Source organism: Hemiscyllium ocellatum, chromosome 7, assembly GCF_020745735.1.
Source record: "Hemiscyllium ocellatum isolate sHemOce1 chromosome 7, sHemOce1.pat.X.cur, whole genome shotgun sequence".
In the NCBI taxonomy this organism is placed as follows: Eukaryota; Metazoa; Chordata; class Chondrichthyes; order Orectolobiformes; family Hemiscylliidae; genus Hemiscyllium; species Hemiscyllium ocellatum.
In genome coordinates, this window is record NC_083407.1 from 5,371,595 (window position 1) to 5,397,652 (window position 26,058).

Sequence of the window (26,058 nt, forward strand, 5' to 3'; positions counted from 1 at the left end):
CTGACCTGCTGCACTTTTCCAGCAACACATTTTTCAGCTCTGATCTCCAGCACCTGCAGTCCTCACTTTCTCCTATGGTAGTTGGGAGGTCATGTTGTGGCTAGAGAGAACATTGGTTAGGCCACTTTTGGAATATTGTGTGCAATTCTGGTCTCCCTCCTATTGGAAAGATGTTGTGAAACTTGAAAGAGTTCAAAGTAGATTTACAAGGGTGTTGCCAGGGTTGGAGAGTTTGAGCTATAGGGAGAGGCTGAACAGGCTGGGGCTGTTTTCCCTGAAGCGTCAGAGGCTGAGGGGTGACCTTATAGAGGTTTATAAAAACATGAGGGGCATAGATAGGGTAAATAGACAAGGTCTTTTCTCTCTGATGGGGGAATCCAGAACTAGAGGGCAAAGGTTTAGGGTGAGAGTGGAAAGATTTAAAAGGGACCTAAGGGGCAGCTTTTTCAAGCAGAGGGTGGTACGTGTGTGGAATGAGCTGCCAGAGGAAGTGGTGGAGGACAGTACAATTACATCAATTAAAAGGTATCTGGATGGGTACATGAATACGAAGGGTTTAGATGTGGATCAGATGCTGATAGATAGGACTCGATTAATTTAGGATATCTGGTCAGAATGGACGCATTGGTCAAGGGTCTGTTTCCGTGCTGTACATCTCAATGACTCTACGCCATGGCAGATGGTGAAGTTTGAATTCAATAAAGTTCAGTGTTAACAGCTATTCTCAAGGTGTGAGAGGTACTGCGGCACCTATGGGATCTGGGCATCATTGCCTGGACCAGCATTCATTGCCCATCTCCAGTTGTCCTTGAGAAGGTCATAGTGAGCTGTCTCTTACTACAGTGCATTTGTGGTAAGTGGACCCACAATACTGTTACGGAGGTAGCCCTGTGATTTTGATCCAGTAAGACTGAAGGAGAGACAATATATTTTGAAGCCAGAATGATGAATGGCTCAAAGAGGAACTTATAAGTGGTAGTGTCACCATCTTTCTGCTGCCCTTGTGTTTCTAAATGGAAGTGGTCATGGGCATGGTTTTGGAAGTAGCCATGATGAATTTCTGCAGTGCATCTTGTTGATGATACACTCTGCAGCTTCTACTGAGCGTTGGTGGTGGAAGGTTTGAGAATGTGGTGCTAATCAAGCAGGTCGCTTTGTCCTGGATAGTGCCAACCTTTTTGAATATTGTTAAAGCTGCTCCTATCCAGGCAAGGGAGGAGTGTTCCTCCATATTCCTGACATGTGCCTTATAAATACTGGACAGGGTTTGGCAAGCCAGGAAGTGAGTTACTTGCTGCAATATTCCTATCATCTGCTCTTGTCGCACTGTGTTTATAATACGAGTCCAGGTTGAGTTTCTGGTCAGTGGTAACCCCAGGATTCGATATATTCTGCTGTAGAGAAGAAATTAATGGGACTTGTGACTAAATGTGTCTGTGTGTATACTAATATCATTTTTAGCATTTGGATTTTCAAACAGCGGCATTTGAGTTCATTGATTATGTGAAGATTTTTTTTTAAGGACGTAACTAGGTCAGTTATAAGAAGCAGTGACCTAATCCAGTATGTGCCACAAGTGCAAGAACCCTGGAGTGTTCATGGAAAATTGTTATTCCTCTAGTGGTTTGTAACAGGGAATATCAAATTTAGAGAATGTTATGGCCTAGTGATTTTTTTCTAATATCACTCATGGATAGGGGCATCTCTGATTGAGCCAGCAGTTATTGCCCAGCGAGCAGTTAAGAGCCAACCACACTGTTGTGGGTCTGGAGTCACATGTAGGGCATTGCCTCCCCCGCATCAATAAACTATTAATCCAGAGGCTCAGATAATGTTATGGGGAACTGGCTTCAACTCTCACATGGCAGGTGATGAAATTTGAGTTCAGTAAAAATCTGAATTAAGGGTGTAATGATGGCAATAAAACCATTGTTGATTGTCAGAGAAACCCATCTGGGTCACTAATGTCCTTTAGGGAAGGAAACTGCCATCCTTACCTGGTCTGGCCTCCATGTGACTCCAGACCCACAGCAATGATGGTTGACTCTTAAATGTCCTTTGGGTAATTAGAGATAGAACATAGAAAAATACAGCGCAGTACAGGCCCTTCGGCCCTCGATGTTGCGCCGACCAAAGTCTACCTAACCTACACTAGCCCAATAACCTCCATATGCTTATCTAATGCCCGCTTAAATGACCATAAAGAGGGAGAGTCCACCACTGCTACTGGCAGGGCATTCCATGAACTCACGACCCGCTGAGTAAAGAATCTACCCCTAACATCTGTCCTATACCCACCACCCCTTAATTTAAAACTGTGTCCCCTAGTAACAGCTGACTCCATTAACAAAAAAAGGTTCTCAGTGTCTACCCTATCTAAACCCCTAATCATCTTGTACACCTCTATCAAATCTCCCCTAAACCTTCTTTTCTCCAATGAGAACAGCCCCAAGTGCCTCAGCCTTTCCTCATACGATCTTCCTACCATACCAGGCAACATCCTGGTAAACCTCCTCTGCACTCGTTCCAATGCCTCCACATCCTTCCTATAGTATGGCGACCAAAACTGCACACAATACTCCAGATGAGGCCGCACCAGAGTCTTATACAACTGCAACATGACCTCAGGACTCTGGAACTCAATTCCTCTACCAATAAAGCCCAGTACACCATATGCCTTCTTCACAGCACTATTTACCTGGGCAATAAATACTCATCTGGCCATTGATATCACATCTTGCGAATGAATTAAAAATTTGAAGATTATCATTTTTGATCCAGGATAATCAAGGAATGACTTTGACTTAGAAAGCATTGGGATTGTAAGTTTTAAGGCAGTTCAAAGGAGTCTTGACTGGGGTCAGAAGCAAATATAGTTTCTCTCCCAGAAAGGTATATGGAAGAAGAGGAAAAGTGCCATTATCTCAGTAGAAAAGTCTAGTTTGTGAAATTTTCAAACCAGGAGTGTTAATTAGACATCTGCTGGTTACTAAAATTTAAGGAAGTTGAAGCTCTCAGTTTTGTGGGGATTTATTTAAGAAGGCTTCGCTGTTCGTAGGGAAAGAACGTGGGAAATCAGTTAAGTCGAACTTAAAGATTTGATATGGTGTAATTTCTCTGGATGTAAATTTGTAATGGATAGTGTCAGGAAAATGAATTAGACCTTTTTAGAATAGAATCGCCTTTATTGTCACAAATGGGAGAAAGTGAGGACTGCAATTGCTGGAGATCAGAGTCAAAAAGTGTGGTGCTAGAGAAACACAGCTGGTCAGACAGCATCCAAGGAGCAGGAGAGTTGGTGTTTTGAGCATATGCCCTTCATCAGGAATGTCCTGATGAAGAGCTTGTGCTTGAAACATCGACTCTCCTGTTTCTCTGATGCTGCCTGACCGGCCGTGCTTTTCCTGTGCCACACTTTATTGTCACATATACTCACCGAATATAGCGAAAAGTGTTTATGTCGCCAGTTACGGCGCTGACCTAGATACAAACGTATCTAGGCACAACTTTAATTACAATATCTTCAACAATAGAGACATAAAATGTTTTGACTGCTATTAACGAGAATCCATAGCCTCGTATGACTAGTTCAGTGAATGATGACCATGCATGAAAATTTTCTTAAATGATCTTTCAAGTCAGATTTCATTCTGTGGTTTGATTGTCCAACAGTACCATCAGCTTAGGCCATAACAAGCTTTAAAATCAATAAATTACTGGATGTTATGGCCTGTATTCTTTAAAAGAAACAATTACAGAGATAGGGATGAGTGCATGACCATGTGAAATAGGAACAGGAGTGTACAGTTCAGCTTCTCAAGCCTGCTGTGCCATTCAGTAGAATCACGGCTGATCCAGCATTCCTCAGGTCCACTTTCCTGCATTCTCCCCAAAACCCTTCACTCCCCTGCTGATTTAAGAATTTATCTCTTTTGGCCTTAAATGTGCATATGAACTCTGTCTCTACTGGCTCCATGGTAAGGAGTTCCAATGACTCTCAACCCTCAGAAGAAATTCCTCCTTGACTCAGGCTTACATTGGGGCCCCTTCATTCTGAGTCATTGTCATACAGCATGGAAACAGACCCTTCGGTCTACTTCTTCCAGGCCGGCTAAGTTCCCCAAATGAAATTAGTCCCACTTGCCTGTATTTGGCCCATATCCTTCCAAACCATTCCAATTCATGTTCATATCCAAATATCTTTTAAATGTAACATTTCCTGCAACCACCACTTCCTCTGGCAGTTCATTGCTCTCATGAACCACTCTCTCTGTGCCCTTCAGATCCCTGTTGAATCTTTCTCCTCTCACCTTAAAAATATGCCCCTTAGTTTTGAACTCCCTCACTCTAGGGAAAAGATCTTTGCTATTTACATTATCTATGCCCCTCAAGATTTTATAAACATCACTATGGTCACTCCTCAACTTCCTGCTCTCCAGTGAAAAAAGTCCCAGCCTATTCAGCCTCTCCTTATAACTCAAACCCTCCACTCCCGGCAACACCTTGGTAGGTCTTTTCTGAACTTTGTCCAATTTAATAATATCCTTCCTATAGCAGGCCAACCTGAACAGGACACAATACTCCAGAAGATGCCTTCCCCAACATCCTATGCAACTTCAAGATGATGTCCCAACTCCTACACTCAGTGCTGCAAACAATTAAAGTAAGTGTGCTAAATGCCTCCTTCACCATCCGGTCGACCTGTGATGCAACTTTCAAAGGACTATGTACCTGAACCACTGTTCAACAACACTCCCCAGGACCCTACCATTAACTGTATAAGTCCCTGCCAGTTTGTAATACCAAAAGGCAACACCTCACGTTTATCCAATTTAAATTCCATCTGCCACTTGTTAGTCCATTAGCCCAATTGTTCAAGATTCCTTTGTAATCTTAGATAACATTTTTCGCTGTCAACTATACCACCAATTTTGGTGTCATCTGCAAACTTACTAATCATGCCTCCTTTTTTATGTCAAAGTCATGTGCTGTCTGGCCCTATACTCTCCCAGGAAGTGAAACATCCTCTCAGCATTTACCTTGTCAAGCCCCTAAGAATCCTGTATGTTTCAGTGAAATCATCTCTCATCCTTCTAAACTCCAGTGAGTAGAGTCTCAACCTCTTTAACCTTTGCTCATTAGACAATCTCTCCATGCCAGGGAACATTGTAGTGAACCTCCTCTGAACTGCATCAAATGAAATGATATTTTTCCTTAAATAAAGGACCAGAACTGCTCACAGTACTTCAGATGTGGTTTCTTCACTTTGTACAGTTGCAGTAAGACCTCCCTTCTCTTATACTCCAACCCCCTTGAAATGCGGGCCAATATTGGCTTCATCTTCCAGAAATGCTAGATTCTCAAACCGTGTCCATGGATTGGAAGTTAGGAAACATAATTCCAATATTCAGAAGAAGGAGGTGGAGAAAATGGAACATTGTAGGCCATTCCATGTGACAGCTGTGGTAGGGCAAGAACTGGAATCTGTAATTATGGACATAGTGATAGAGCACTCAGGGAATTGGAATATAATTTTGCAGAAACAACCGAGATTCAAGAAAGGGAAATCGTATTTGACAAAAGTTTGAGTTTATTCAGGTTATAACTGGCAGGTTAGATGAGGGGAAATTAATGGACCAGCTAGGAAAACAAGGATATCAAATGTATGATAACGCCATCACTTGCAAGTTCCCATCGCAGTCACTTGCCATCCTGACTTGGAATTACCTCACTATTCCTTCTCTGTTACTTGGTCAAAATCCTGGAGCACCCTCCCAGTAACAGTGTTGTGGATGTCCCTACATCTCATGGATTCAAGAAGGTGGCTCCACACCACCTTGAGGCAATAAAGGATTGGTCACAAATTCTGGTTTAGTCAGCAGTGTCCACATCCTATGAAATAAATTTTTACAAACCTAAAAAAAATCTATTTTAATTTTCAAACAGCTGTCAATCATGTATTATAAATTAGGTTATTGCAAAAAGATTAGAGCATTAAATGGTGCCATAGTAATATATTTAATGAACTGAGGATTGATTAACAGACAGAAAACAGTAATACCAAACAGGTAATTTTTTTGCGGTTGGCAATTGTAACTCGTGTGAGTGAGACTACAGGACTCCAGAGTTTGGACCAAGTATAACATGTCCAGATGTGATGATGTGAAGCTAAGTGATAGGGAGAATGCAAAGAGTCTGCAAAGGGATATAGACTATTTCAGTGAGTGGGCAAGAACATGGCCTGTAGAATATAATGTGGGAAAGTAAAATTTAATGACTACAGCAGAAAAGTAGGAAAGCAGTGTATCTTTTCCTGCCCCCAATTGTGCAAAGGATAGTTAAGAGCAAGCCACGTTGTTGTAAGCCTGGAATCACATGTAGCCAGACTAGGTAGAGAAGAAGGTTTGCTACCCTTAAGAACATTAGTGAACCAGATTTTTTTTTACAACAGTTGACAGTGGTTACATGGTCACCATTAGGATGGCTTTTAATTCCAGATTTTGTTTTACAGAATTCAGTTTTCACCAGCTACCATGGTGCAATTCAAATCCATATCTCCAGAACAATAGCATAGGGTTCTGAGTGCGGTATCATTGTCACGATAACAATGAAATCTCATTGCGGATCACGTCTGGACCACATTGTGTTCAAATTTAATCTCCTTATCTAAGGAAGAATATGGTTTTGTAAGAGGGAGTGCAATTGATGTTTTTTTTTGGGGGGGTGGATTCCTGGTTTGTTTTATGAGGAGATGTTGAGTGGACTAAACCTATATTTCTAAATTCAGAAATGCGGATGATTTCACTAAAATCTTTAAGGAACTTAATAGGCTAGATATTGGGAAGATACTTATCCTATGAGCAGGGAATCACTGTCTCACAATGAGATTATGGCATTTAGGACTGAGATGTGGAGAAACAATTCACTCAGTATTTCAGATATTTGGAACTTATTACCCCAGAGAGCTATGGATGCTCCTGTTGTTGAGTTCATTCAAACGATTTTTTGGAATCAAAAGGAATGAAGAGGTATGGGCTCAATGTGGGTGCAGGTGGAACTGAGCCATGATTGTTTTGAACGGTGGAAGAGGCTTGGAAAGCCAAATGGCCTTATGATTTTGTGGTGGTTTTGTAGATTTTATGATGCGAGTTGAACTCTACCCTGTACTGAAGCTTCTTCTAAAAGGTCTAAATTTCTCCCCCAGGTGAAGCAGAGCTCTCTGCGCTCTCACATTGGGGTAGTGCCTCAGGACACCGTTCTCTTCAATGACAGCATTAAAAACAACATCCGATATGGCAGAGTGACTGCTAGTGATGAGGATGTGGAGGAAGCCTCTCTAGCAGCTGATATCCACGAGCGGATAATTACTTTCCCTGAAGGTAAGAGAGTGTGTTCTGTTGATATTTATTTGGTGGGAGCAAAGACATTTTGTATGAAATCACAGCTTCTAGAAGACCCTGTTGAAGGAAGCAATGATTTGCAAGCACATTCTTTGGAATTATATGTTCACCAGGTCAGCTTGGGGACCCTCTCCAAGTCTTCACGTTTCTGTAGTTGTTGACCTGCTGCTGCATCATTTTTATTACCTTAAGCTAATAATAATTTCGTCCATTAACAGCACAATTTTATTTTGGATAACTGATACTGTTCTTCTAAAGCTATGACCAGGAAGTCCCTGAAGTGTAAAAATATTTACAAATTTTTCCAAATGTCAAAAGTAAAAAATGAGGTCTGCAGATGCTGGAGATCACAGCTAAAAATGTGTTGCTGGTTAAAGCACAGCAGGTCAGGCAGCATCTCAGGAATAGGGAATTCGACGTTTCGAGCATAAGCCCTTCATCAGCCTACATTTACTCCACATTCTCTCTATTTCCATGAGCAGAAAAATAAAATTTCTGAACAGAGGGATGTGCTTTTGTCCCTCAAAGTTGTGCATAAAGAAGACCATTTCTGATGCGTAGCTTTTAAAATTCTTTGTTTGTATGTAGCCGGACATTTATTGCCAACCTTGAATTGCCTTTGAACTGAGTGGCTTGCTAAGCTTGTCAGTCACGTTGCTATGGGTTTAGAGTCACATGTTTGCCAGATGGCGTGATGATGACAGACTCCCCTTCATGAATCGAATGTGTTTTTGGTGAGGATTCATAATTGTCACTGTCACTGAGACCAGCTTGCAATTCCAGATTTATTCATTGATTTTCAATCCCACATGATGGGATGTCTGGAACAGGTGAGATAGTTTTGAACCAACTTGTTCAGAGATGTTACTACATTTCTCTGGAGCAGGTGAGACTTCAACCCAGGCCGCCTTGCCCAGAGATAGGGACAAGTTACCATGCCTCTGCAAGAGCCTGTTGAGCAGCACCCGTTGTCAAAAAAACTCTGGAGCTGATCTGATTTACCGTTAGGGACTCTTATGGTGCAGTGGTAGTGCCCATACTTTTGAGGAAGGTGGTCTGGGCTCAAGTTCCACCTGCCCCAGAGGTGTGTCCTAACACATCTGGACAGGCAAATTAAAGAAAAAGGTTCTGAGCATGACCACCGTCTCCAGCTGTTCTTAATGTGCCATGTTCTTCAGGTTATGATACCCAAGTCGGGGAAAGAGGACTGAAACTGAGTGGAGGAGAGAAACAGAGAGTAGCGATCGCCAGAACGATCCTGAAGGCCCCTCAGATTGTTCTCCTGGATGAGGTAACTAAGAATTGAAATCACAGAAATTGCATTGAGTCTGAGAGATGGAAATAAAAATTATTGATTACAACTTTCAAATCAACATAATATGACCTTTCACTGGAAATAATCAAGCTTATTCCTTACACTCTCAGAACCATGTCTGTGCATAGTTAATGAATCTGGCTTTAAGCTGTCCCTAAGAAGGTAAAAGATGCTTCACAAAGGGTAAATATTCTAAATTTTTATGAAGGAGTGCCACCCTTGGTTAAGGGATTTTACAATCTCTAACTGATGCAACTGGTTCCCTCTCCTCAGAAAGGAAAACTGGCAGTATATGCAAACTCTATGTTTCAAAGCATTTTACAATCAATGACTCACTTTTAAAGTGTAGTCACTGATATAAGTGTGTAGGAGCACCCACTGTGCTAAATGTAGAACTTCTTATTATCTAGCTGAAGAATTTAGTTGCTTCTAAGCTGAAAAAACATTGTTGTCTCAATATTTTGTACCGTAGGCTTTTACCAGCTGATGGATAGGCTGAACCGATCTGTTCACCGGTCTGCCAGTGAATGTTTCCACTGTCCTGTTTCAGTGTTCTAATCATTTATCTTCACTCCATTTGGACAGGCTACATCTGCTCTAGACACACAAACTGAAAGAAACATTCAAGCCTCTCTGGCCAAAGTCTGCACCAACAGGACCACAATTGTTGTGGCTCACAGGTAATGTCGTAATAAGACTGCTTCAAAATTTCTGCTGTTTGGAATTTTGGACTAAACATTAATGTTATACAGCTTGCCTTAAGTAAAAATAAATCACTCTGAGTTGCCATTTAAGCCTTTGAAAATGATTAAGATGGAGCTGTCCAAGGTAAGAAGGGGAAGATGCTAGATTTTCAAAAAAACAGTAGCAGAATTATCTCTCTCGTCATTTGAAAGGTTCTTAATTTTCTTTAATCCGTCGGAAGACGGAAAATATTGTGGTGTATCAATTCAAATGATAAGTTGTGAAAGGGCCAGAGCTGTGAACACTCAGGAAATGTAGAGCTGGAATAATTTTGGATTGACAAGGGAATCAAGAGATACTAGGGGCAGAGGGATATCAGGAAATTGGAACTAAAACCACAATCAATCAGCTCTGATCCTATTGAGTGGCAGAGCCAACCTGAGGAGCTGAATGGCCGACTATTTAATAAAGTCTTTTTTAAAGTTCTTTAATGGGATTTGGAAGTCAATGACAAGGCTAATGTTTGTTACCTATCCCTAAGGATCTCCATTCAGCTCGGCAAGAAGTGAGCATTCCATCATTTTTGACTTTAGCCTTGCTTGGCAAGATGGTGATGGTAGGAATGGAGTCATTTGCTGCAGAATTTCAAATGTAAGACCTGTTCTTGTAGCTGAAGTATGTAGTGCTGGTCTAGTTCAGTTTTTGGTTAATGCTAATTGCTCTGGGATATTGATAGCAGGGTGGTGGGGGTGGGGGGGATTGTGGGGGGGGGGGTGGAGTTAAATTATGGTAATACCATTTAATGTCTAGTAGTGATGATTAGATTCTCTCTCATGGGAGGTGATCATTGCTTGGCACTGATGTGGTATGAATGTTACCTATTACTTAGCAGCCCAAGCCTGAAGGTTGCACTCATCTTGCTGCATGCACACACAGATTGCTTCAGTATCTGAAAATTTGCTACTTTAACATAAGACAAGATCTGCCAAAGTGGACCTGGAACAACTGGATTTAGCAAATTTTACAGCAAAAGTCTTTCGAAAGGAAATCGTGAGAGTCCAGGGATAACATGTTCCTGTATAAACGAAGGGTGGGACTAACAAGTCCAGTAAACCCTGGATATTGAGGAATGTACAGAATAAAAGAGAACCTGATGGTACATATCAAATGCTGAAAGCACCAGGAACCCTGGAGGCATATCAAAAGTGAAGGGGGTTACTTAGAAAGTGAAGAGGAGAGACTGGAAAACTACTAATGGGTAAATAAAGAAAAATCCAAAGGTGTTTAATAAACAACTTTGGGGCGAGAGAGAAAGAGTATGGCTGATTAGGGACCAGGGTGGCAAACTGTGTGTGGAGCCAGAAAATGTAGGTGAAGATTTAACTAAGTGCATTGCATCTGTATTCTCTATAGAGAAGGATGATATAGAGATAGAAATCAGAGAGAGGTGGACTGCAATATACCTGAACAAATTACACTTGAGAAGGAGATGGTATTAGCAGTTTTAACAGGCTTGAATATATCAGCAGTCCCAGATGAGACGTATCCCAGGCTGCTGGGGAAGGCAAGGGAAGAGATTGTAGGGGTCCTGAGATTAATTTTCAAATGCTGTCTGGACGCAGGATAGGTACCAGAGGACTGAAGGACAACTAATGTTCAAGAAGACTGGTACGGTTAAATCAGGGAACTGTAGGCCAGTGAGTCTAATACTAGAGGTAGAGGACCACTTGGGAAAAATATCTGAGACCAAATTAATCTCCACTTGGAGAGGCAAAGGTTAATCAAGGATAGTCAGCATGGCTTTGTCAGGAGGAGATTACATCTGGCAGATTTGATTGAAGTTTTCAAAGAGGTGACTGGGTGCATAGATTAAGAAAATGCAGTGATGTCGTCTACATGGTCTTCAGTAAGAATTCTGACAAGGTCTCACATAGGATCTGATCAAGACGGTTAAAGCCCATGGGATGCAGGATGATTTGACAAATTGGATCCAAAATTGGCTTTGTGGTAGGAGGCAGAGGGTGATAGTCAAAGGTTGTTTTTGTGACTGGAAGCCTGTTTCCAGTCATGGATTGCAGTGATTGCTGATGGATCCTTTGCTGTTTGTCGAGCACATTAATGATCTAGACATGAATGAAGGAGGTATGATCAATAAGTTCACAGATTTAGGGTGTAGGTTTGCTCGCTGAGCTGTAGGTTTGATATCCAGACGTTTCATTACCTGGCTAGGTAACATCATCAGTGGCGACCTCCAAGTGAAGCCAAGCTGTTGTCTCCCGCTTTCTAGAGAATTCCTAGAGGCCTGGCACTCCAACCACAACGCCGTAAACAAGCACATAGATCACGATGCCATCTATCAACCCCTCAGAAAATGAACAGGAAATGACATCACCAGGAACCCCATCCAGGAGAAAGATATAAATAGAAAGCAGGATACAACAGCTTCGCTTCACTTGGAGGTCACCACTGATGATGTTACCGAGCCAGGTAATGAAACGTCTGGATATCAAACCTACAGCTCAGCGAGCACACCTACACCCTAAACCTCAACCTGAGCTACAAACCTTGCGAAAGTTCACAGATGTTGTGATGATTGGTATTGAAGTAAATAGCAAGGAGGAAAGGTTTAGACTATAAGGCAATATGGACAGCTCATGAGGTAGACAATAAGTGGCAAGTGGAATTTAATTTGGCAAAGTATGAGGTGTTACATTTTGGGATGGCAAGCAAGGCAAGGGATATATGGGATGAATGATAGAGTCTTAGAAAGTATCTTGGTCTACCTGTCCATTGATCCTTGAAGACATTAAGCCAGTGGGTAAAGCAGTTTAAAAGGCCTATGGAATACTTGCATCTTGCCTTTATTATTTGAGGCATTAAATACTAGAACAGGGAGGTAATGATGGGACCTATATAAGTTAGTAAGGCCACAGCTCAAATATCATGTGCAGTTCTGGTCCCCACACTATAGGAAGAATGTGTTTGCATTAGAGAGGATACAGAGAAAATTCACTGTGAGTGTCTGGGCTGGAGTGATTCAACTATGAAGAGAGATTAGATAAGCTGGGGATGTTTTCCTTGGAGTGAAGAAGGCTGACGGTGGACATGATGTACAAAATTTGAGGGATGTAGATAGGTTGGAGAGAAATAAACAATTTTCTTTAGTCGAGGGGTCTCGAATTGATAGACTTGATGAGTGACATGGTCATGGTAAGATGATGGGTTTCAGTCCATGCTGTAAAACCCTTATTCTATGACCATCACAGCCTGCCTGTCTAATCCCAGAGTCCAAGAAGTCTCAGGATTCAGTGATGGAGCACAGCTGGGCTGTGTACTGCCTCTAACACCGATCCTATATCAGTGAGTTTGTGTTCCATCTGTTAAACCCAGATGGAATTGTTTGTCTCAGTCGGCCTCAGTCATGCCACACCCCATATTGATCCAATCAACAGTCTTCCAATTGATGAATGGTGCCGGTTCTTTTATGCTGTAATTGACCGGGTGTGCTACAGATGTTTCCAACATGAGAAATTGCAGACTTCTCCCTGACTGAATCACACTAAAACAACCTGCTGCCCATATCTTAAAAACACTATTACAAAAATGTTATGCAGAAATTGTACTAAGCTGAAGTTTGAAATTTTTAAAAAATATTAATATGGGCATCACTTGCAACATGAATATTTGTTTCCCATCTCTAATTCTCATCTCAAATCTGAGCAGTTTACTAGACTATTTTTGAGGGCAGTTAAGAGTCAGCTACATTGCTATGGGTCTATACTCGCATGTAGGCCAGACTGAATTAGGGTAATTGATTTTCTTCCTAAAACTTCATTTTACACACATTCAGACAACTGCATGGTACCATTTGTAAACATAACACAATGGTGCTGGCTGAACCTAAGATGATGACCACACAACAGAGCTTGCTATTGATGGACAGTTTTTAAAAGGATCCTTTGCCGTGCCAGTTTGATGCTAGAAGGATGCAAGCTAAGATAAAATAGAAAATCATGTCCTGCCTATAGTCCAGCGAGAGCTGGAAGGTTTTACATTGTCAGGTGATAAATACAGGCCTGTGTACAGTTAGAAAGTCCTGTATTCTTCTTTATGCAGAACTTTTACATACTGTGTAGTGTGAACATGGTCCTCCAAGGGTTAATGCTGTCTTATTTTCCTTTCGGTATGAACAAAGGCTTGGGAACCTGCCGTGGCATCCTCCCTGGCCTGCTGTGTGATGACAAATTGTAAATACATATCCTGCTCTTTGATCTCTTACTAAATGTGTGTCCGTCAACAACTTTGATCTTCAACCTTATTGAGCTATAAAAGCTGTGCCACCCCCACCACCTTTTTTTTGATGTGGGTAGGGTCTGTTTATGAGGAGCACTGGGGAGTAGCCGCAAGAGTTCTGGCAGTGGGTTTGGCTGATGACCACTTCCCATTGGGCTCAACTGAAACAGTTAAGATAATAGAAAACGTTTTTAATGATTTTTGGCGCAAAGATGTTTTCAATCGATTGACCTTTTTGAAGTGTCGCAGCTGCAGCTAGTGGGAGCGCTGTGCTGCCACATTGTGCACACATCAGTTTCCTGTGTACAGCAAGAGTTGAAAGCTGCAAAGAATTGGAAGTGTAAAGAGAATGACAGCATCTTGAATGAAAGGCCTGGTAGGGGCTTCAGATGAAACTCTGCTGGAGGCGTTTTACTGAAAAGAGAAATTGAAATCCAACTGTATGCAGCAAGTTCTGGGCGGCTCAGTTAGTGTTTCAGAGTAGAACTAGCAGCACTATGAGCTTACTGCTACTTAGTAAAGTTTCTGCCGCTAATGGCAGTCCTTGAGAGCACAGTTAGTGTCCATCTGTTATGGGAGTCAGGTCCTTTGGCAGCATTGTGTTTCTAAGTAATTTAATCTTTCATCAGCATTTCATAATTGAGGTCACTTTATTTCTTCTGGGATCTCTCAATTAACCGGCTTCAGTTGAAATGTAAATGAGAATCACTGCAAGAATTGCAATTACGCAGATTGGCTTGTAATTCAAAGCCCTTTTCAACATTCACTTCAGTTCAAATCTCTTGAATTTATACAGCTTTCGTGACCAATCAAAGTGCTTTCCAGTCATAAGAAATAGGAACTAGATTGGCGGGAGGGGGGGACCTCAATAACAGGGAGGCAAGTGCAAGGCTAGAAGGAGATATAGTCATCAGAAAGAAGTGACAGGTCAGACTGGAACACAGCAGGAATGCCTATTATATTAAATTGCATCTATTTCAATACAAGAAGGCTGACAAGTAAGGCCAATGAACTCGGGGCATGGATAGGTACGTGGGACTGGGATATTATAGCTATTACAGAAACATGGCTAGGGTAGGGACAGGACGGGCAGCTTAATGTGCCAGGGTACAAGTGCTTTAGGTGGAACAGAGGTGAGGAAAGATGGGAGGTATAGTTGCATTTTTGATTAAGAGGAGTATCACAGCATTAGTCAGAGATGAAGTAACTCAGGATCATCCAGTGAGGCTTTGTGGGTGGAGCTAAGAAATAGATAGGAGATGGTAACATTATTGTAGTTGCACTATAGGCCCCCAAATAGTCAAAGAGAATTAAAGGAACAAATATGCAGGGACCCTGGCTGGAGCAATAGCGTGTCATATGAGGGGATTTTAATGTTCCTAACATAGACTGGAATTGCCATAGTGTTAAGGGTTTTGGTGGGGTGTAATTTGTTAAGTGTGATAAGGAAAGTTTCCTCAAGCTGTATATGGAGGGTTCTACTCGGGAAGAGCATAGAGTAGTACAGCATAGTACAGGCCCTTCGGCCCTCAATGTTGTGCTGACCTTTTATCCTACTCTAAAATCAAATTAATCTACATGCCCTACATTTTACTGTCATCCATGTGCCTATTCAAGAGTTGCTTAGATGTCCCTAATGTATCTGCCTCTCCTACCACTGCTGGCAGTGCATTCCACACACCCACCAGTCTCTATGTAAAGAACCCACCTCTGACATCTCCCCTAAACCTTCCTCTGGTTAACTTATAATTATGTCCCCTTGTGATAGCCATATTCAATCTTGGGAAAACATCTCTAGCTATTCACTCTATCTATGCCTCTTAACATCTTGTACACCTCTATCAAGTCACCTCTCATCCTTCTTTACTCCAATAAGAAAAATCTTAGCTACCTCAACCTTTCTTCATCAGACATGCGCTCCAGTCCAGCCAACATCCTGGTAAATCTCCTCTGTACCCTTTCTAAAACTTCTACATCCCTTATATAATGAGGCGACCAGAACTGAAGACAATATTCCAAGTGTGGTCTAACCAGGGCTTTATAGAGCTGCAGCGTAACTCAGCCCCCCCGGCTAATGAAAGCCAACACACACCATAAGCCTTCTTAACAATCCTATCAACTTGGGTGGCAACTTTGAGGGATCCATGGACCCCAAGATTCCTCTGCTCCTCCACACTGCCTTTAACCCTGTATTCCCCAAATTCGACCTTCCAAAATGAATCACTTCACACTTTTCCAGGTTGATCTCCTTTTGCCACTTCTCAGCCCAGTTCTGCATCCTGTCAATGTCAACCTACAACAGCCCTCCGCACTATCCATAACTCCACCAACCTTCTTGTCATCTGCAAACTTATTAAACCACCTTCCACTTTCTCATCCAAAGCTATGCCCCCTTGTGCTCGCCATCACCATACTTGGAAAAAGGCTCTCCCTGTCCACACTATCTAACCCTCTGATTATCTTATATGTCTCTATTAAGTCACCTCTCAACCTTCTCTCTAACGAAAACAGCCTCAAGTCCCTCAGCCTTTCCTTGTAAGACCTTCCCTCCATACCAGGTAACATCCTAGTAAATCTCCTCGTCATCGTTTCCAAAGCTTCCACATCCTTCTTATAATGCGGGGACCACAGTTGTACACAATACTCCAAGTGTGGCCGCACCAGAGTTTTGTATAGCTGTAGCATAACCTCATCGTTCCGGAATTTGATCCCTCCTTAATAAAAGCTAAAACACTGTATGCCTTCTTAACAACCCTGTCAACCTGGGTGGCAACTTTCAAGGATCTGTGTACCTGGACACCGAGATCTCTCTGCTCATCTACACTACCAAGAATCTTACCATTAGCCCAGTACTTTGCATTCCGGTTACTCTGACCAAAGTGAATCACCTCACACTTGTCCGCATTAAACTCCATTTGCCACCTCTCAGCCCAGCTCTGCAGCTTATCTATGTCTCTCTGTAACCTACAACATCCTTCGTCACTATCCACAACCCATCGACCTTAGTGTCATCTGCAAATTTACTAACCCACCTCTCTACGTCCTCATCCAGGTCATTTGTAAAAATGACGAACAGCAGTGGACCCAATACTGACCCTTGTGGTACACTGGTAACTGGACTCCAGGATGAACATTTCCCATCACCACCACTCTCTGTCTTCTTTCAACAAGCCAATTACTGATCCAAATTGCTATATCTCTCTCAATCCCATTCTTCCATATTTTGTACAATAGCCTACTGTGAGGAACCTTATCGAACGCCTTGCTGCAATCCATATCCACCACGTCAACCGGTTTACCCTCATCTACCTGTTTGGTCACCTTCTCAAAGAACTCAATAAGGTTTGTGAGGCACAACCTCCCCTTCACAAAACCGTGCTGACTATCCCTAATCAAATTATTCTTTTCAAAATGATTATAAATCCTATCTCTTATAACCTTTTCCAACACTTTACCAACAACTGAAGTAAGGCTCACTGATCTGTAATTAAAAGGATTGTCTCTACTCCCCTTCTTGAACAGGGGAACCTCATTTGCTATCCTCCGGTCTTCTGGCATTATTCCTGTAGACAATGATGATTTAAAGATCAATGCCAAAGGCTCAGCAATGTCCTCCCTGGCTTCCCAGAGGATCCTCAGATAAATCCCATCCGGCCCATGGGACTTATCTATTTTCTCACACTGCAGGATTTCTAATACCTCTTCCTCGTGAACCTCAATCCCACCTAGTCTAGTAGCCTGTATCTCCGTATTCTCCTCAACAACATTGTCGTTTTCTAGAGTGAATACTGACGAAAAATATTCATTAAATGCTTCCCCTATCTCCTCTGACTCCACACGCAACTTCCCACTACTATCCTTGATTGGCCCTAACCTTACTCTGATCATTCTTTTATTCCTTAAATACCTATAGAAAGCCTTAGGGTTTACCCTGATCCTATCCACCAACAACTTCTCATGTCTCCTCCTGGCTCTTCTGAGCTCTCTCTTTAGGTCTTGCCTCGCTACCTTGTAACCCTCAAGTGCCCTAACTGAGCCTTCACATCTCATCCTAACATAAGCCGCCTTCTTCCTCTTGACCAGAGATTCCACTTCCTTCGTAAACCATGGCTCCCGCGCTCTACAGCTTCCTTCCTGCCTGACAGGTACATACTTATCTAGGACACACAGGAGCTTTTCCTTGAATAAGCTCCGCATTTCTAATGTGCCCATCCCCTGCAGTTTCCTTCCCCATCCTATGCTTCCTAAATCTTGCCTAATCGCATCGTAATTGCCTTTCCCCCAGCTCTAACTCTTGCCCAGTGGTATACACCTATCCCTTAGAACATAGAACATAGAAAGATACAGCGCAGTACAGGCCCTTCGGCCCTCGATGTTGCGCCGACCGAATCCTACCTAACCTACACTAGCCCAATAACTTCCAAATGCCTATCCAATGCCCGCTTAAATGACCATAAAGAAGGAGAGTTCACCACTGCTACTGGCAGGGCATTCCATGAACTCACAACCCGCTGTGTAAAGAATCTACCCCTAACATCTGTCCTATACCTACCACCCCTTAATTTAAAGCTGTGTCCCCTAGTAACACCTGACTCCATTAGCGGTAAAAGGTTCTCAGTGTCGACCCTATCTAAACCCCTAATCATCTTATACACCTCTATCAAATCTCCCCTAAACCTTCTTTTCTCCAATGAGAACAGCCCCAAGTGCCTCAGCCTTTCCTCATAAGATTTTCCTACCATTCCAGGCAACATCCTGGTAAACCTCCTCTGCACTCGTTCCAATGCCTCCACATCCTTCCTATAGTATGGCGACCAAAACTGCACACAATACTCCAGATGAGGCCGCACCAGAGTCTTATACAACTGCAACATGACCTCAGGACTCCGGAACTCAATTCCTCTACCAATAAAGCCCAGTACACCATATGCCTTCCTCACAGCACTATTTACCTGGGTGGCAACTTTCAGAGATCTGTGTACATGGACACCAAGATCCCTCTGCTCATCCACACTACCAAGTAGCCTACCATTAGCCCAGTAATCCATCTTGTTACTCCTACCAAAGTGAATGACTTCACACTTAGCTACATTGAATTCCATTTGCCACATTTCCGCCCAGCTCTGCAACTTATCTATATCCCGCTGTAACCTACCACTTCCTTCCTCACTATCCACAACTCCACCGACTTTTGTGTCATCCGCAAACTTGCTTACCCAGCTTTCAAGCCCTTCCTCTAGATCATTTATAAAGATAACAAAAAGCAATGGTCCCAAAACAGATCCTTGTGGTACACCGCTAGTAACTGCACTCCAAGATGAACATAGTCCATCAACTACTACCCTCTGTCTCCTTCCAGCCAGCCAATTCCTAATCCAAACCTCTAATGTATCCTCAATGCCATACCTCCGTAGTTTTAGCATTAGCCTACCATGGGGAACCTTATCGAACGCCTTACTAAAATCCATATACACAACATCTACTGCTTTACCCTCGTCCACTTCCTTAGTCACCTTCTCAAAGAACTCAATAAGGTTTGTGAGGCACGACCTGCCCTTCACAAAACCATGCTGGCTATCCTTGATCACGTTATTCCTATCCAGATGTTCATAAATCTTATCCCTTACCATTCTCTCTAAGACTTTGCCCACCACTGAAGTCAGACTCACTGGCCTATAGTTACTAGGGCTATCCCTACTCCCTTTCTTGAACAAGGGGACCACATTCGCTATCCTCCAGTCCTCTGGTACTATTCCCGTTGACAATGACGACATAAAAATCTTCCATCTTCCGTCCCTGAAACTTTCTATCACTAAAGTAAACATAACAGAATTGTGATCGCTATCACCAAAGTGCTCACCTACTTCCAAGTCTAACACCTGGCCAGACTCGTTACCCAGTACCAAATCTAATGTGGCTTCGCCCCTTGTTGGCCTGTCTACATACTGTGTCAGGAAACCCTCCTGCACACACTGGACAAAAACTGACCCATCTATAGTACTGGTACTATAGTGTTCCCAGTCAATATTTGGAAAGTTGAAGTCCCCCATGACAACTACCCAGTCTCTCTCACTCCTATCGAGAATCATTTTTGCCATCCTTTCCTCTACATCTCTGGAACTATTTGGAGGCCTATAGAAAACTCCCAACAAGGTGACCTCTCCTTTCCTGTATCTAACCTCAGCCTATACTACCTCAGTTGACGAGTCCCCAAACATCCTTTCTGCAACTGCAATACTGTCCTTGACCAACAATGCCACACCTCCCCCTTTTTTACCATCTTCTCTGTTCTTACTGAAACATCTAAATCCTGGAACCTGCAACAACCATTCCTGTCCCTCCTCTATCCATGTCTCCGAAATGGCCACAACATCGAAGTCCCAGGTACCAACCCATGCTGCAAGTTCACCCACCTTATTCCGGATGCTCCTGGCGTTGAAATAGACACACTTCAAACCAACCTCTTGCTTGCCGGTGCCATCTTCCGTCCCTGAAACTTGATTTGGACCTCCCTACTCTCAACCTTTTCTATACTTGAACTACAATTTTGGTTCCCATCCTCCTGCTGGATTAGTTTAAACCCACCCCAATAGCCTTAGCGAATTTCCCCCCAAGGATATTGGTACCCCTCTAGTTCAGATGAAGACCATCCTGCTTGCAGAAGTCCCATCTACCCCAGAAAGTGCCCCAATCATCTAAGAATCCAAAACCCTCCCTCCTGCACCATCTCTGTAGCCACGTGTTCAACTCCCCTCTCTCCCTATTCCTCGCCTCACTAGCACATGGCACGGGCAGCAAACCAGAGGCAAAAACTCTGTTTGTCCTAGCTCTAAGCTTCCATCCTAGCTCCCTGTATTTCTACCTTAAGTCCCATCTCTCTTCCTACCATCTGCCGTTGGTGCCTATGTGGACCATGACTTGGGGCTGCTCCCCCTCCCCCTGAAGGATCCCAAAAACACGATCAGAGACATCACGAACCCTGGCAACGCACCAACCATGAGTATCTCTCGTCCCCACCACTGATGTAAGACCGCCTGGTCTGTAATTCCCAGGATTATCTGTATACTCTTTTGTGAGCAAGGGAATAACATTTGCCACCCTCCAATCATCTGGCACTACTCCAGTGGACAGCGAGGATGCAAAGATCACCGCCAAAGGCACAGCAATCTCTCCCCTCACTTCCTGTAGTAACCTTGGGTATATCCCGTCTGGCCCAGGGGACTTATCTACCCTCATGTTTTTCAAAATTTCCAGCACATCCTCCTTCTTAACATCAGCCTGTTCCACATTGTCCTCACAAACGTCAACATCCATCTCATTAGTGAAAGCAAAGTATTCATTAAGGCCCTGTCCCTACCTCCTCCAACTCTAGGCACAAGTTCCCTCCACTATGCCTAATCGGCCCTACCCTCACTCTGGCCATCCTGAAGGGGGAAGGGACAAAACTTGACCTACTCTTGGGAAATAGAGTAGGTGACAGTGAATATAGTTATATTAATTTTAATATAGTTATGGAAAAGGACAAAGCTGGTCCACAGGTTCAAGTTCTAAATTGGGGCAAGGCCAATTTTGATGGAATTAGACAGGAGCTTGTACAGATTGATTGGAGTCGTTTGTTTCCAGGCAAAGGGGCGTCTGGTAAGTAGGAGGCCTTTAAAAGTGTGGTTGCTCAAGTTCAAGGTCTATATGTTCCTATGACGGTGAAGGGCAAGGTTGACAGGAGTAGGGAATCCTGAATGATGAGAGATATGAGGTTTGTGGAGAAAAAAGAATGTGGCATGGCTCAGGTATAGGCAGCTGGGATCAAGGGAATCCCTGGAAGTTTATAGGGCATACAGGAATTTACTGAAACAGGAAATCAGAAGGGTGAAAAGACAGCATGAAATAACTTTGGCATGAGAGAAGATTAGGGTGAGTCCAAAGAGGTATTTTAATTTTTTAAAGGAAAAAGAATAACTAGAGAGAGAATCGGGCCCCTCAAGGACCAAAGTGGACATGCATGAGATGGGTGAGGTCGTCAATGAATATCTCTCCTCTGTGTTTACCATGGAGAAAATGTGATAACATGGGAATTTGGGGAAGTTAGTATTGATATCTTGGTATAGTCCATATCACAGTAGAAGAGGTGTTGAATGTATTAGAATGTACGAAGGTGAATAAGTCGCACGGTCCTGACCAGATACAGTATATCCAAGAATACTGAAAGAGACTAGAGAAGAAATTGCGAGGGCCCTTGCAGATATTTTTGCATCATCATTAGCCATGAGTGAGGTCCCAGAAGACTGGAGGGTAGTAAATGCTGTGCCCTTATTCAAGAAGAGCTGCAAAGTTAAACCTACGAATTATAGACCAGTAAGCTTAACATCTGTGTTAGGTAAGTTACTTGAGAAGATTCTGAGATAAGATATATGCATTTGGAAAGATTGGGTTTGATTAGGAATAGTCAGTATGGCTTTGTACATGGGAGGCCATGTCTCACAAATTTGTTAAGAGTTCTTTGATGAAGTGACCACAAAGGTGGTGAGGGCAGGGCTGTAAACATAGTCTATATGGATTTCAGTAAGGCCTTTGATAAGGTTCCACATGATAGGCTGCTCTAGAAGTTTAGCTCGCATGGAATCCAGGGGGAGCTGGCAAAATGGATATGCAACTGGCTTGATGGTAACAAGCAGAGGGTAATATTGGAAGAATGGTTGTTGGACGAGAGGCCTGTGACTAGTGGAGTGCCTCAGGGGTCAGTGCTGGTCCCATTGCTGTTTTTTATCTATCAGTTATTTGGATGAGAATGTACAAGGCATGATTAGTAATCCTGATGATACTAAAATGGGTGGTATTGTGGACAGTGTGGAAGGTTGTCAGAAATTGCAGCAGGACCTTGACCAGCTGGGGAAGTGGGCCGAGAAATGTCAAATGGAGTTTCATATAGATAAGTGTGAGGTCTTGCAGTTTGGAAAGTCAAATCTAAGTCAAAGGTAGGAGCTTCATGGTGAATGGTAGGGCCTATAGGATTGTAGTGGGACAGAAAGACCTTGGAGTTCAGGTGCATGGTTCTCTGAAAGTGGAGTCACAGGTAGACAGGGCAGTGAAGAAGGCTTTTGGCACACTGGCCTTCATCTGTCAGGGTATTGGGTGTAGAAGTTGAAAAGTTATGTTGCAGTTGTACAGGACGTTGTTGAGGCCGCACACTTGGAGTATTGTGTTCAGTTTTGGTCACCTTGCTATTGGAAGGATGTTATTAGACTGGAAATTTACAAGGATGTTGCCAGCACTGAGTTTCAGGAGAGGTTGGACAAGCTAGGACTTTTTTTCTTTTGAGTGTAGGGAGCCTGAGGGGGTACTTGTAGAAGTGTATAAGATCATGAGAGGCATGGATAGGGTGAATGCACTCAGTCTTTTTATGAGGGTTGGGGGATCACAGACCAGAAGGTTTCAGTTTAAGGTTAGAGGGGAATGAATAAAAGGGAACCTGAGGGGCAACTTTTTGACAGAGGGTGGTATGCATATGGAATGAGCTGCCAGCGGAAGTCATTGAGGCGGTACATTAATAACATTTAAAAGGCATTTGGACAAATACATGGATAGGAAGGTTTAGAAGGATATGGGCCAAGTGCAGGGAAATGGGGTTAATGTGGATGGACTGTTTGGTCAGCATGGACTAGTTTGGGCCGAATGGCCTGTCTTTATGCTGTAGGGATCTATGACTCTATAACAGGAATTGACCAATTGGCCCAACAAGCCCCACTCTGCCATTTTGTGATCATAACAGATAAGGAGCTTCAGCTTCACTTTCCTGCCCATTTCCGGTATCCATTGATTCCCTGAGAGACTAAAATTCTACTTCTTCCCCTGAAGTGACGGGCCCTTATTCTGAGATTGTGCCCCTAAATTGTACACTTCCCAACCAGCTGGAACGGTCTCTCAGATTATCAAGCCCCTCAGACTCTTGAGCTTTTTCTTTCCATCAGAATGTCACTGGAATGGGCAGCGTTTATTGCTCACCCCTGAGGAACTGTGTGAGTCAACCGCATTGCTTTAGGTTTAGAGACATGTACAGATCACACTGGGTAAGGAGAGCAGATTTCCAGCACTGAAGGACATTAGAAAAGCAGATAGTTCTCAGCAACAATCCAGTAATTGCATAATCATCATGACTGAGACATTTATTCTACACTCATTTACAACTTGAATTTAATTTCTTTTAGCTGGCAAGTTGGTATCTTCACATGTAAGTTTGGATCAATATACAGTAACATTATCACAATGCTACCACCATCCGTACTGTAGCCTTTATTGTAATATTTTGTTATGAAGCCTCTTTCTTATTGAGCGTTCTTGTCTGAATGATCATTAAAATTTGTTCATTTGAGGTGCTGAGTAGATGCCTGGCCTGAAGGAACAGAGTGGGATATTTTAGGTTAAAGACAATTGCTGTCGTCTTCTGATTGTGTGCACCTCCTGAAGTCACATATCTGTGTTTATGGTTAACAGAAGTGTAGCTATTTGGTATTGTTTTGGATTCTTAAGATGTGACCTGTGAGGAGATAAGATCTTCACCACCTTTTTGAAGAATCCTTCTTGATGATCCCAGATAAGAGCTGAAAAGCCAAAACAGTTATTTACCTTGAAAGGCTTCTACCAGACTTCCTTTGGATATCCTGAATATGTTCAAAGAGATCCCAGAGGGACAGCCACATATTTCTAATAACAACTGTCTAAGTGTGCAAGAATGCCAGACTTAAAGCAGACTGGAGCATTTCATGTTTTATCATTTTATTCTCTGAGAATTGACAATTATTTCAGTCAAAGCATTTTCTTTCCCAAAGTTAATCTGCTCAGAGAAAGTTTCTCAACAAGTTTCTCTTTTTTTCTTTTTACTGCACATGTGTGCTTTGGGATTACTTTGAAGGGCTGAAAATGTGTTGCTGGAAAAGCGCAGCAGGTCAGGCAGCATCCAAGGAGCAGGAGAATCAATGTTTCAGGCATAAGCCCTTCTTCAGGCTCATGCCCGAAACGTCGATTCTCCTATTCCTTGGATGCTGCCTGACCTGCTGCGCTTTTCCAGCAACACATTTTCAGCTCTGATCTCCAGCATCTGCAGTCCTCACTTTCTCCTAGAAGGGATTACTTTGAAGGGTCAATATTTATACTTTCAGATTGTAAAGTGTGCTAGCCAGCTTTGTATCATTGTTGAATATGTTTGTTGTTAAATAAAGTAATTTTCTTGTTTATTCTATTAGAAGTTTTTGAAAATGTGATCATTTGTGGCTGAGGGAAATTGAGTGATGTAGTTTATGTGGAATTTGACAAATATTTTGACAAAAGCCCATATAGGAGACTGACTGAGAATAAAGGTTAAGCACATGGGATTGATAGAAACTTGACGAGATGGCTCACAAACTGGCTTAGTAATAGGACACAAAGGGTAGTGGTAGATGGCTGTTTGTGTGACTGGAGGCTGGTATCCAGTGGTGTATCACAAGGATCAATATTGGGACTTTTCTTGTTTGTTATATACATAAATGATACAGATGAAAATGTGGGGGGCAGGTTAAGCAAATTTGCAGACAAGACCAAGATTGGTTGGGTGGTTAATAGCAAAGATGGTTGAGGGTTAGAAGAAGATATAAATGCGTTGGTAAGATGGGCAGACGAGTGACAGATGGTATTTAACCCTGAATAGTGTGCGGCGATGCACTTTAGAAAAAGAAACAAGATGTGGGAGTATTTAATGAATGGCAGGACACTGGGCAGCTTAGAGAAACAGAGGGATCTTGGGGTAATTATTCATAGATCCCTGAAGTCAACAGAGCATGTGAATAGGATAGTTAAGAAAGCATATGGGGTATTGGCTTTCATCAGTGTGGCATAGAGTATAAGAACAAGGCGGTAATGTTGGAGTTGCACAGAGTGTTGGTTAGGCCACAGCTGAAATACTGTGTACAGTTCTAAACACCTCACTACAGCAAGATTGTGATAACATGAGAGGGGGTGCAGAGGAGGTTCACCAGGATGTTGCCTGGGAGAGAGAAATTGAGTTATAAGGAGAGACTAGATAGGTTTGGATTGTTTTCCTTCGAGCAAAGAAGCCTAAGCTGGCTCGTGATTGAGGTGTGTAAGATTGAGAGGTATGGACCAGGTGAATAGAGAGCAGCTGTTTCAATTGATAGAGGGATCAATCACGAGAGGGCATCGTTTTATGGTAAGAGGCAGGAGATTCAAAGGGGTTTTGGAAAAATCATTTCACTCAGCAAGTGGTGAGAATCTGGAATGTACTGCCTGGGAGGGTAGTGGAGGCTGGAAACTTTACAAACTTTAAAAAATATTTGGATGGGGACATTCAAGGATATGGGAGAAGTGCAGGAAATT

General features: G+C 42.7%; 1 protein-coding gene across 1 annotated transcript in view; it reads left to right on the forward strand.

Annotated features, from left to right (window-relative positions):
* The window catches only part of abcb6a (ATP-binding cassette, sub-family B (MDR/TAP), member 6a), a 254,471-nt gene that overhangs the window by 200,194 nt on the left and 28,219 nt on the right, over window positions 1-26,058 (forward strand). The window contains exons 16-18 of the mRNA XM_060828218.1: window positions 7,205-7,379; window positions 8,579-8,691; window positions 9,301-9,395. Coding sequence (XP_060684201.1) covers window positions 7,205-7,379; window positions 8,579-8,691; window positions 9,301-9,395 — 383 coding nt within the window. The remainder of the gene's footprint in view (window positions 1-7,204; window positions 7,380-8,578; window positions 8,692-9,300; window positions 9,396-26,058) is intronic.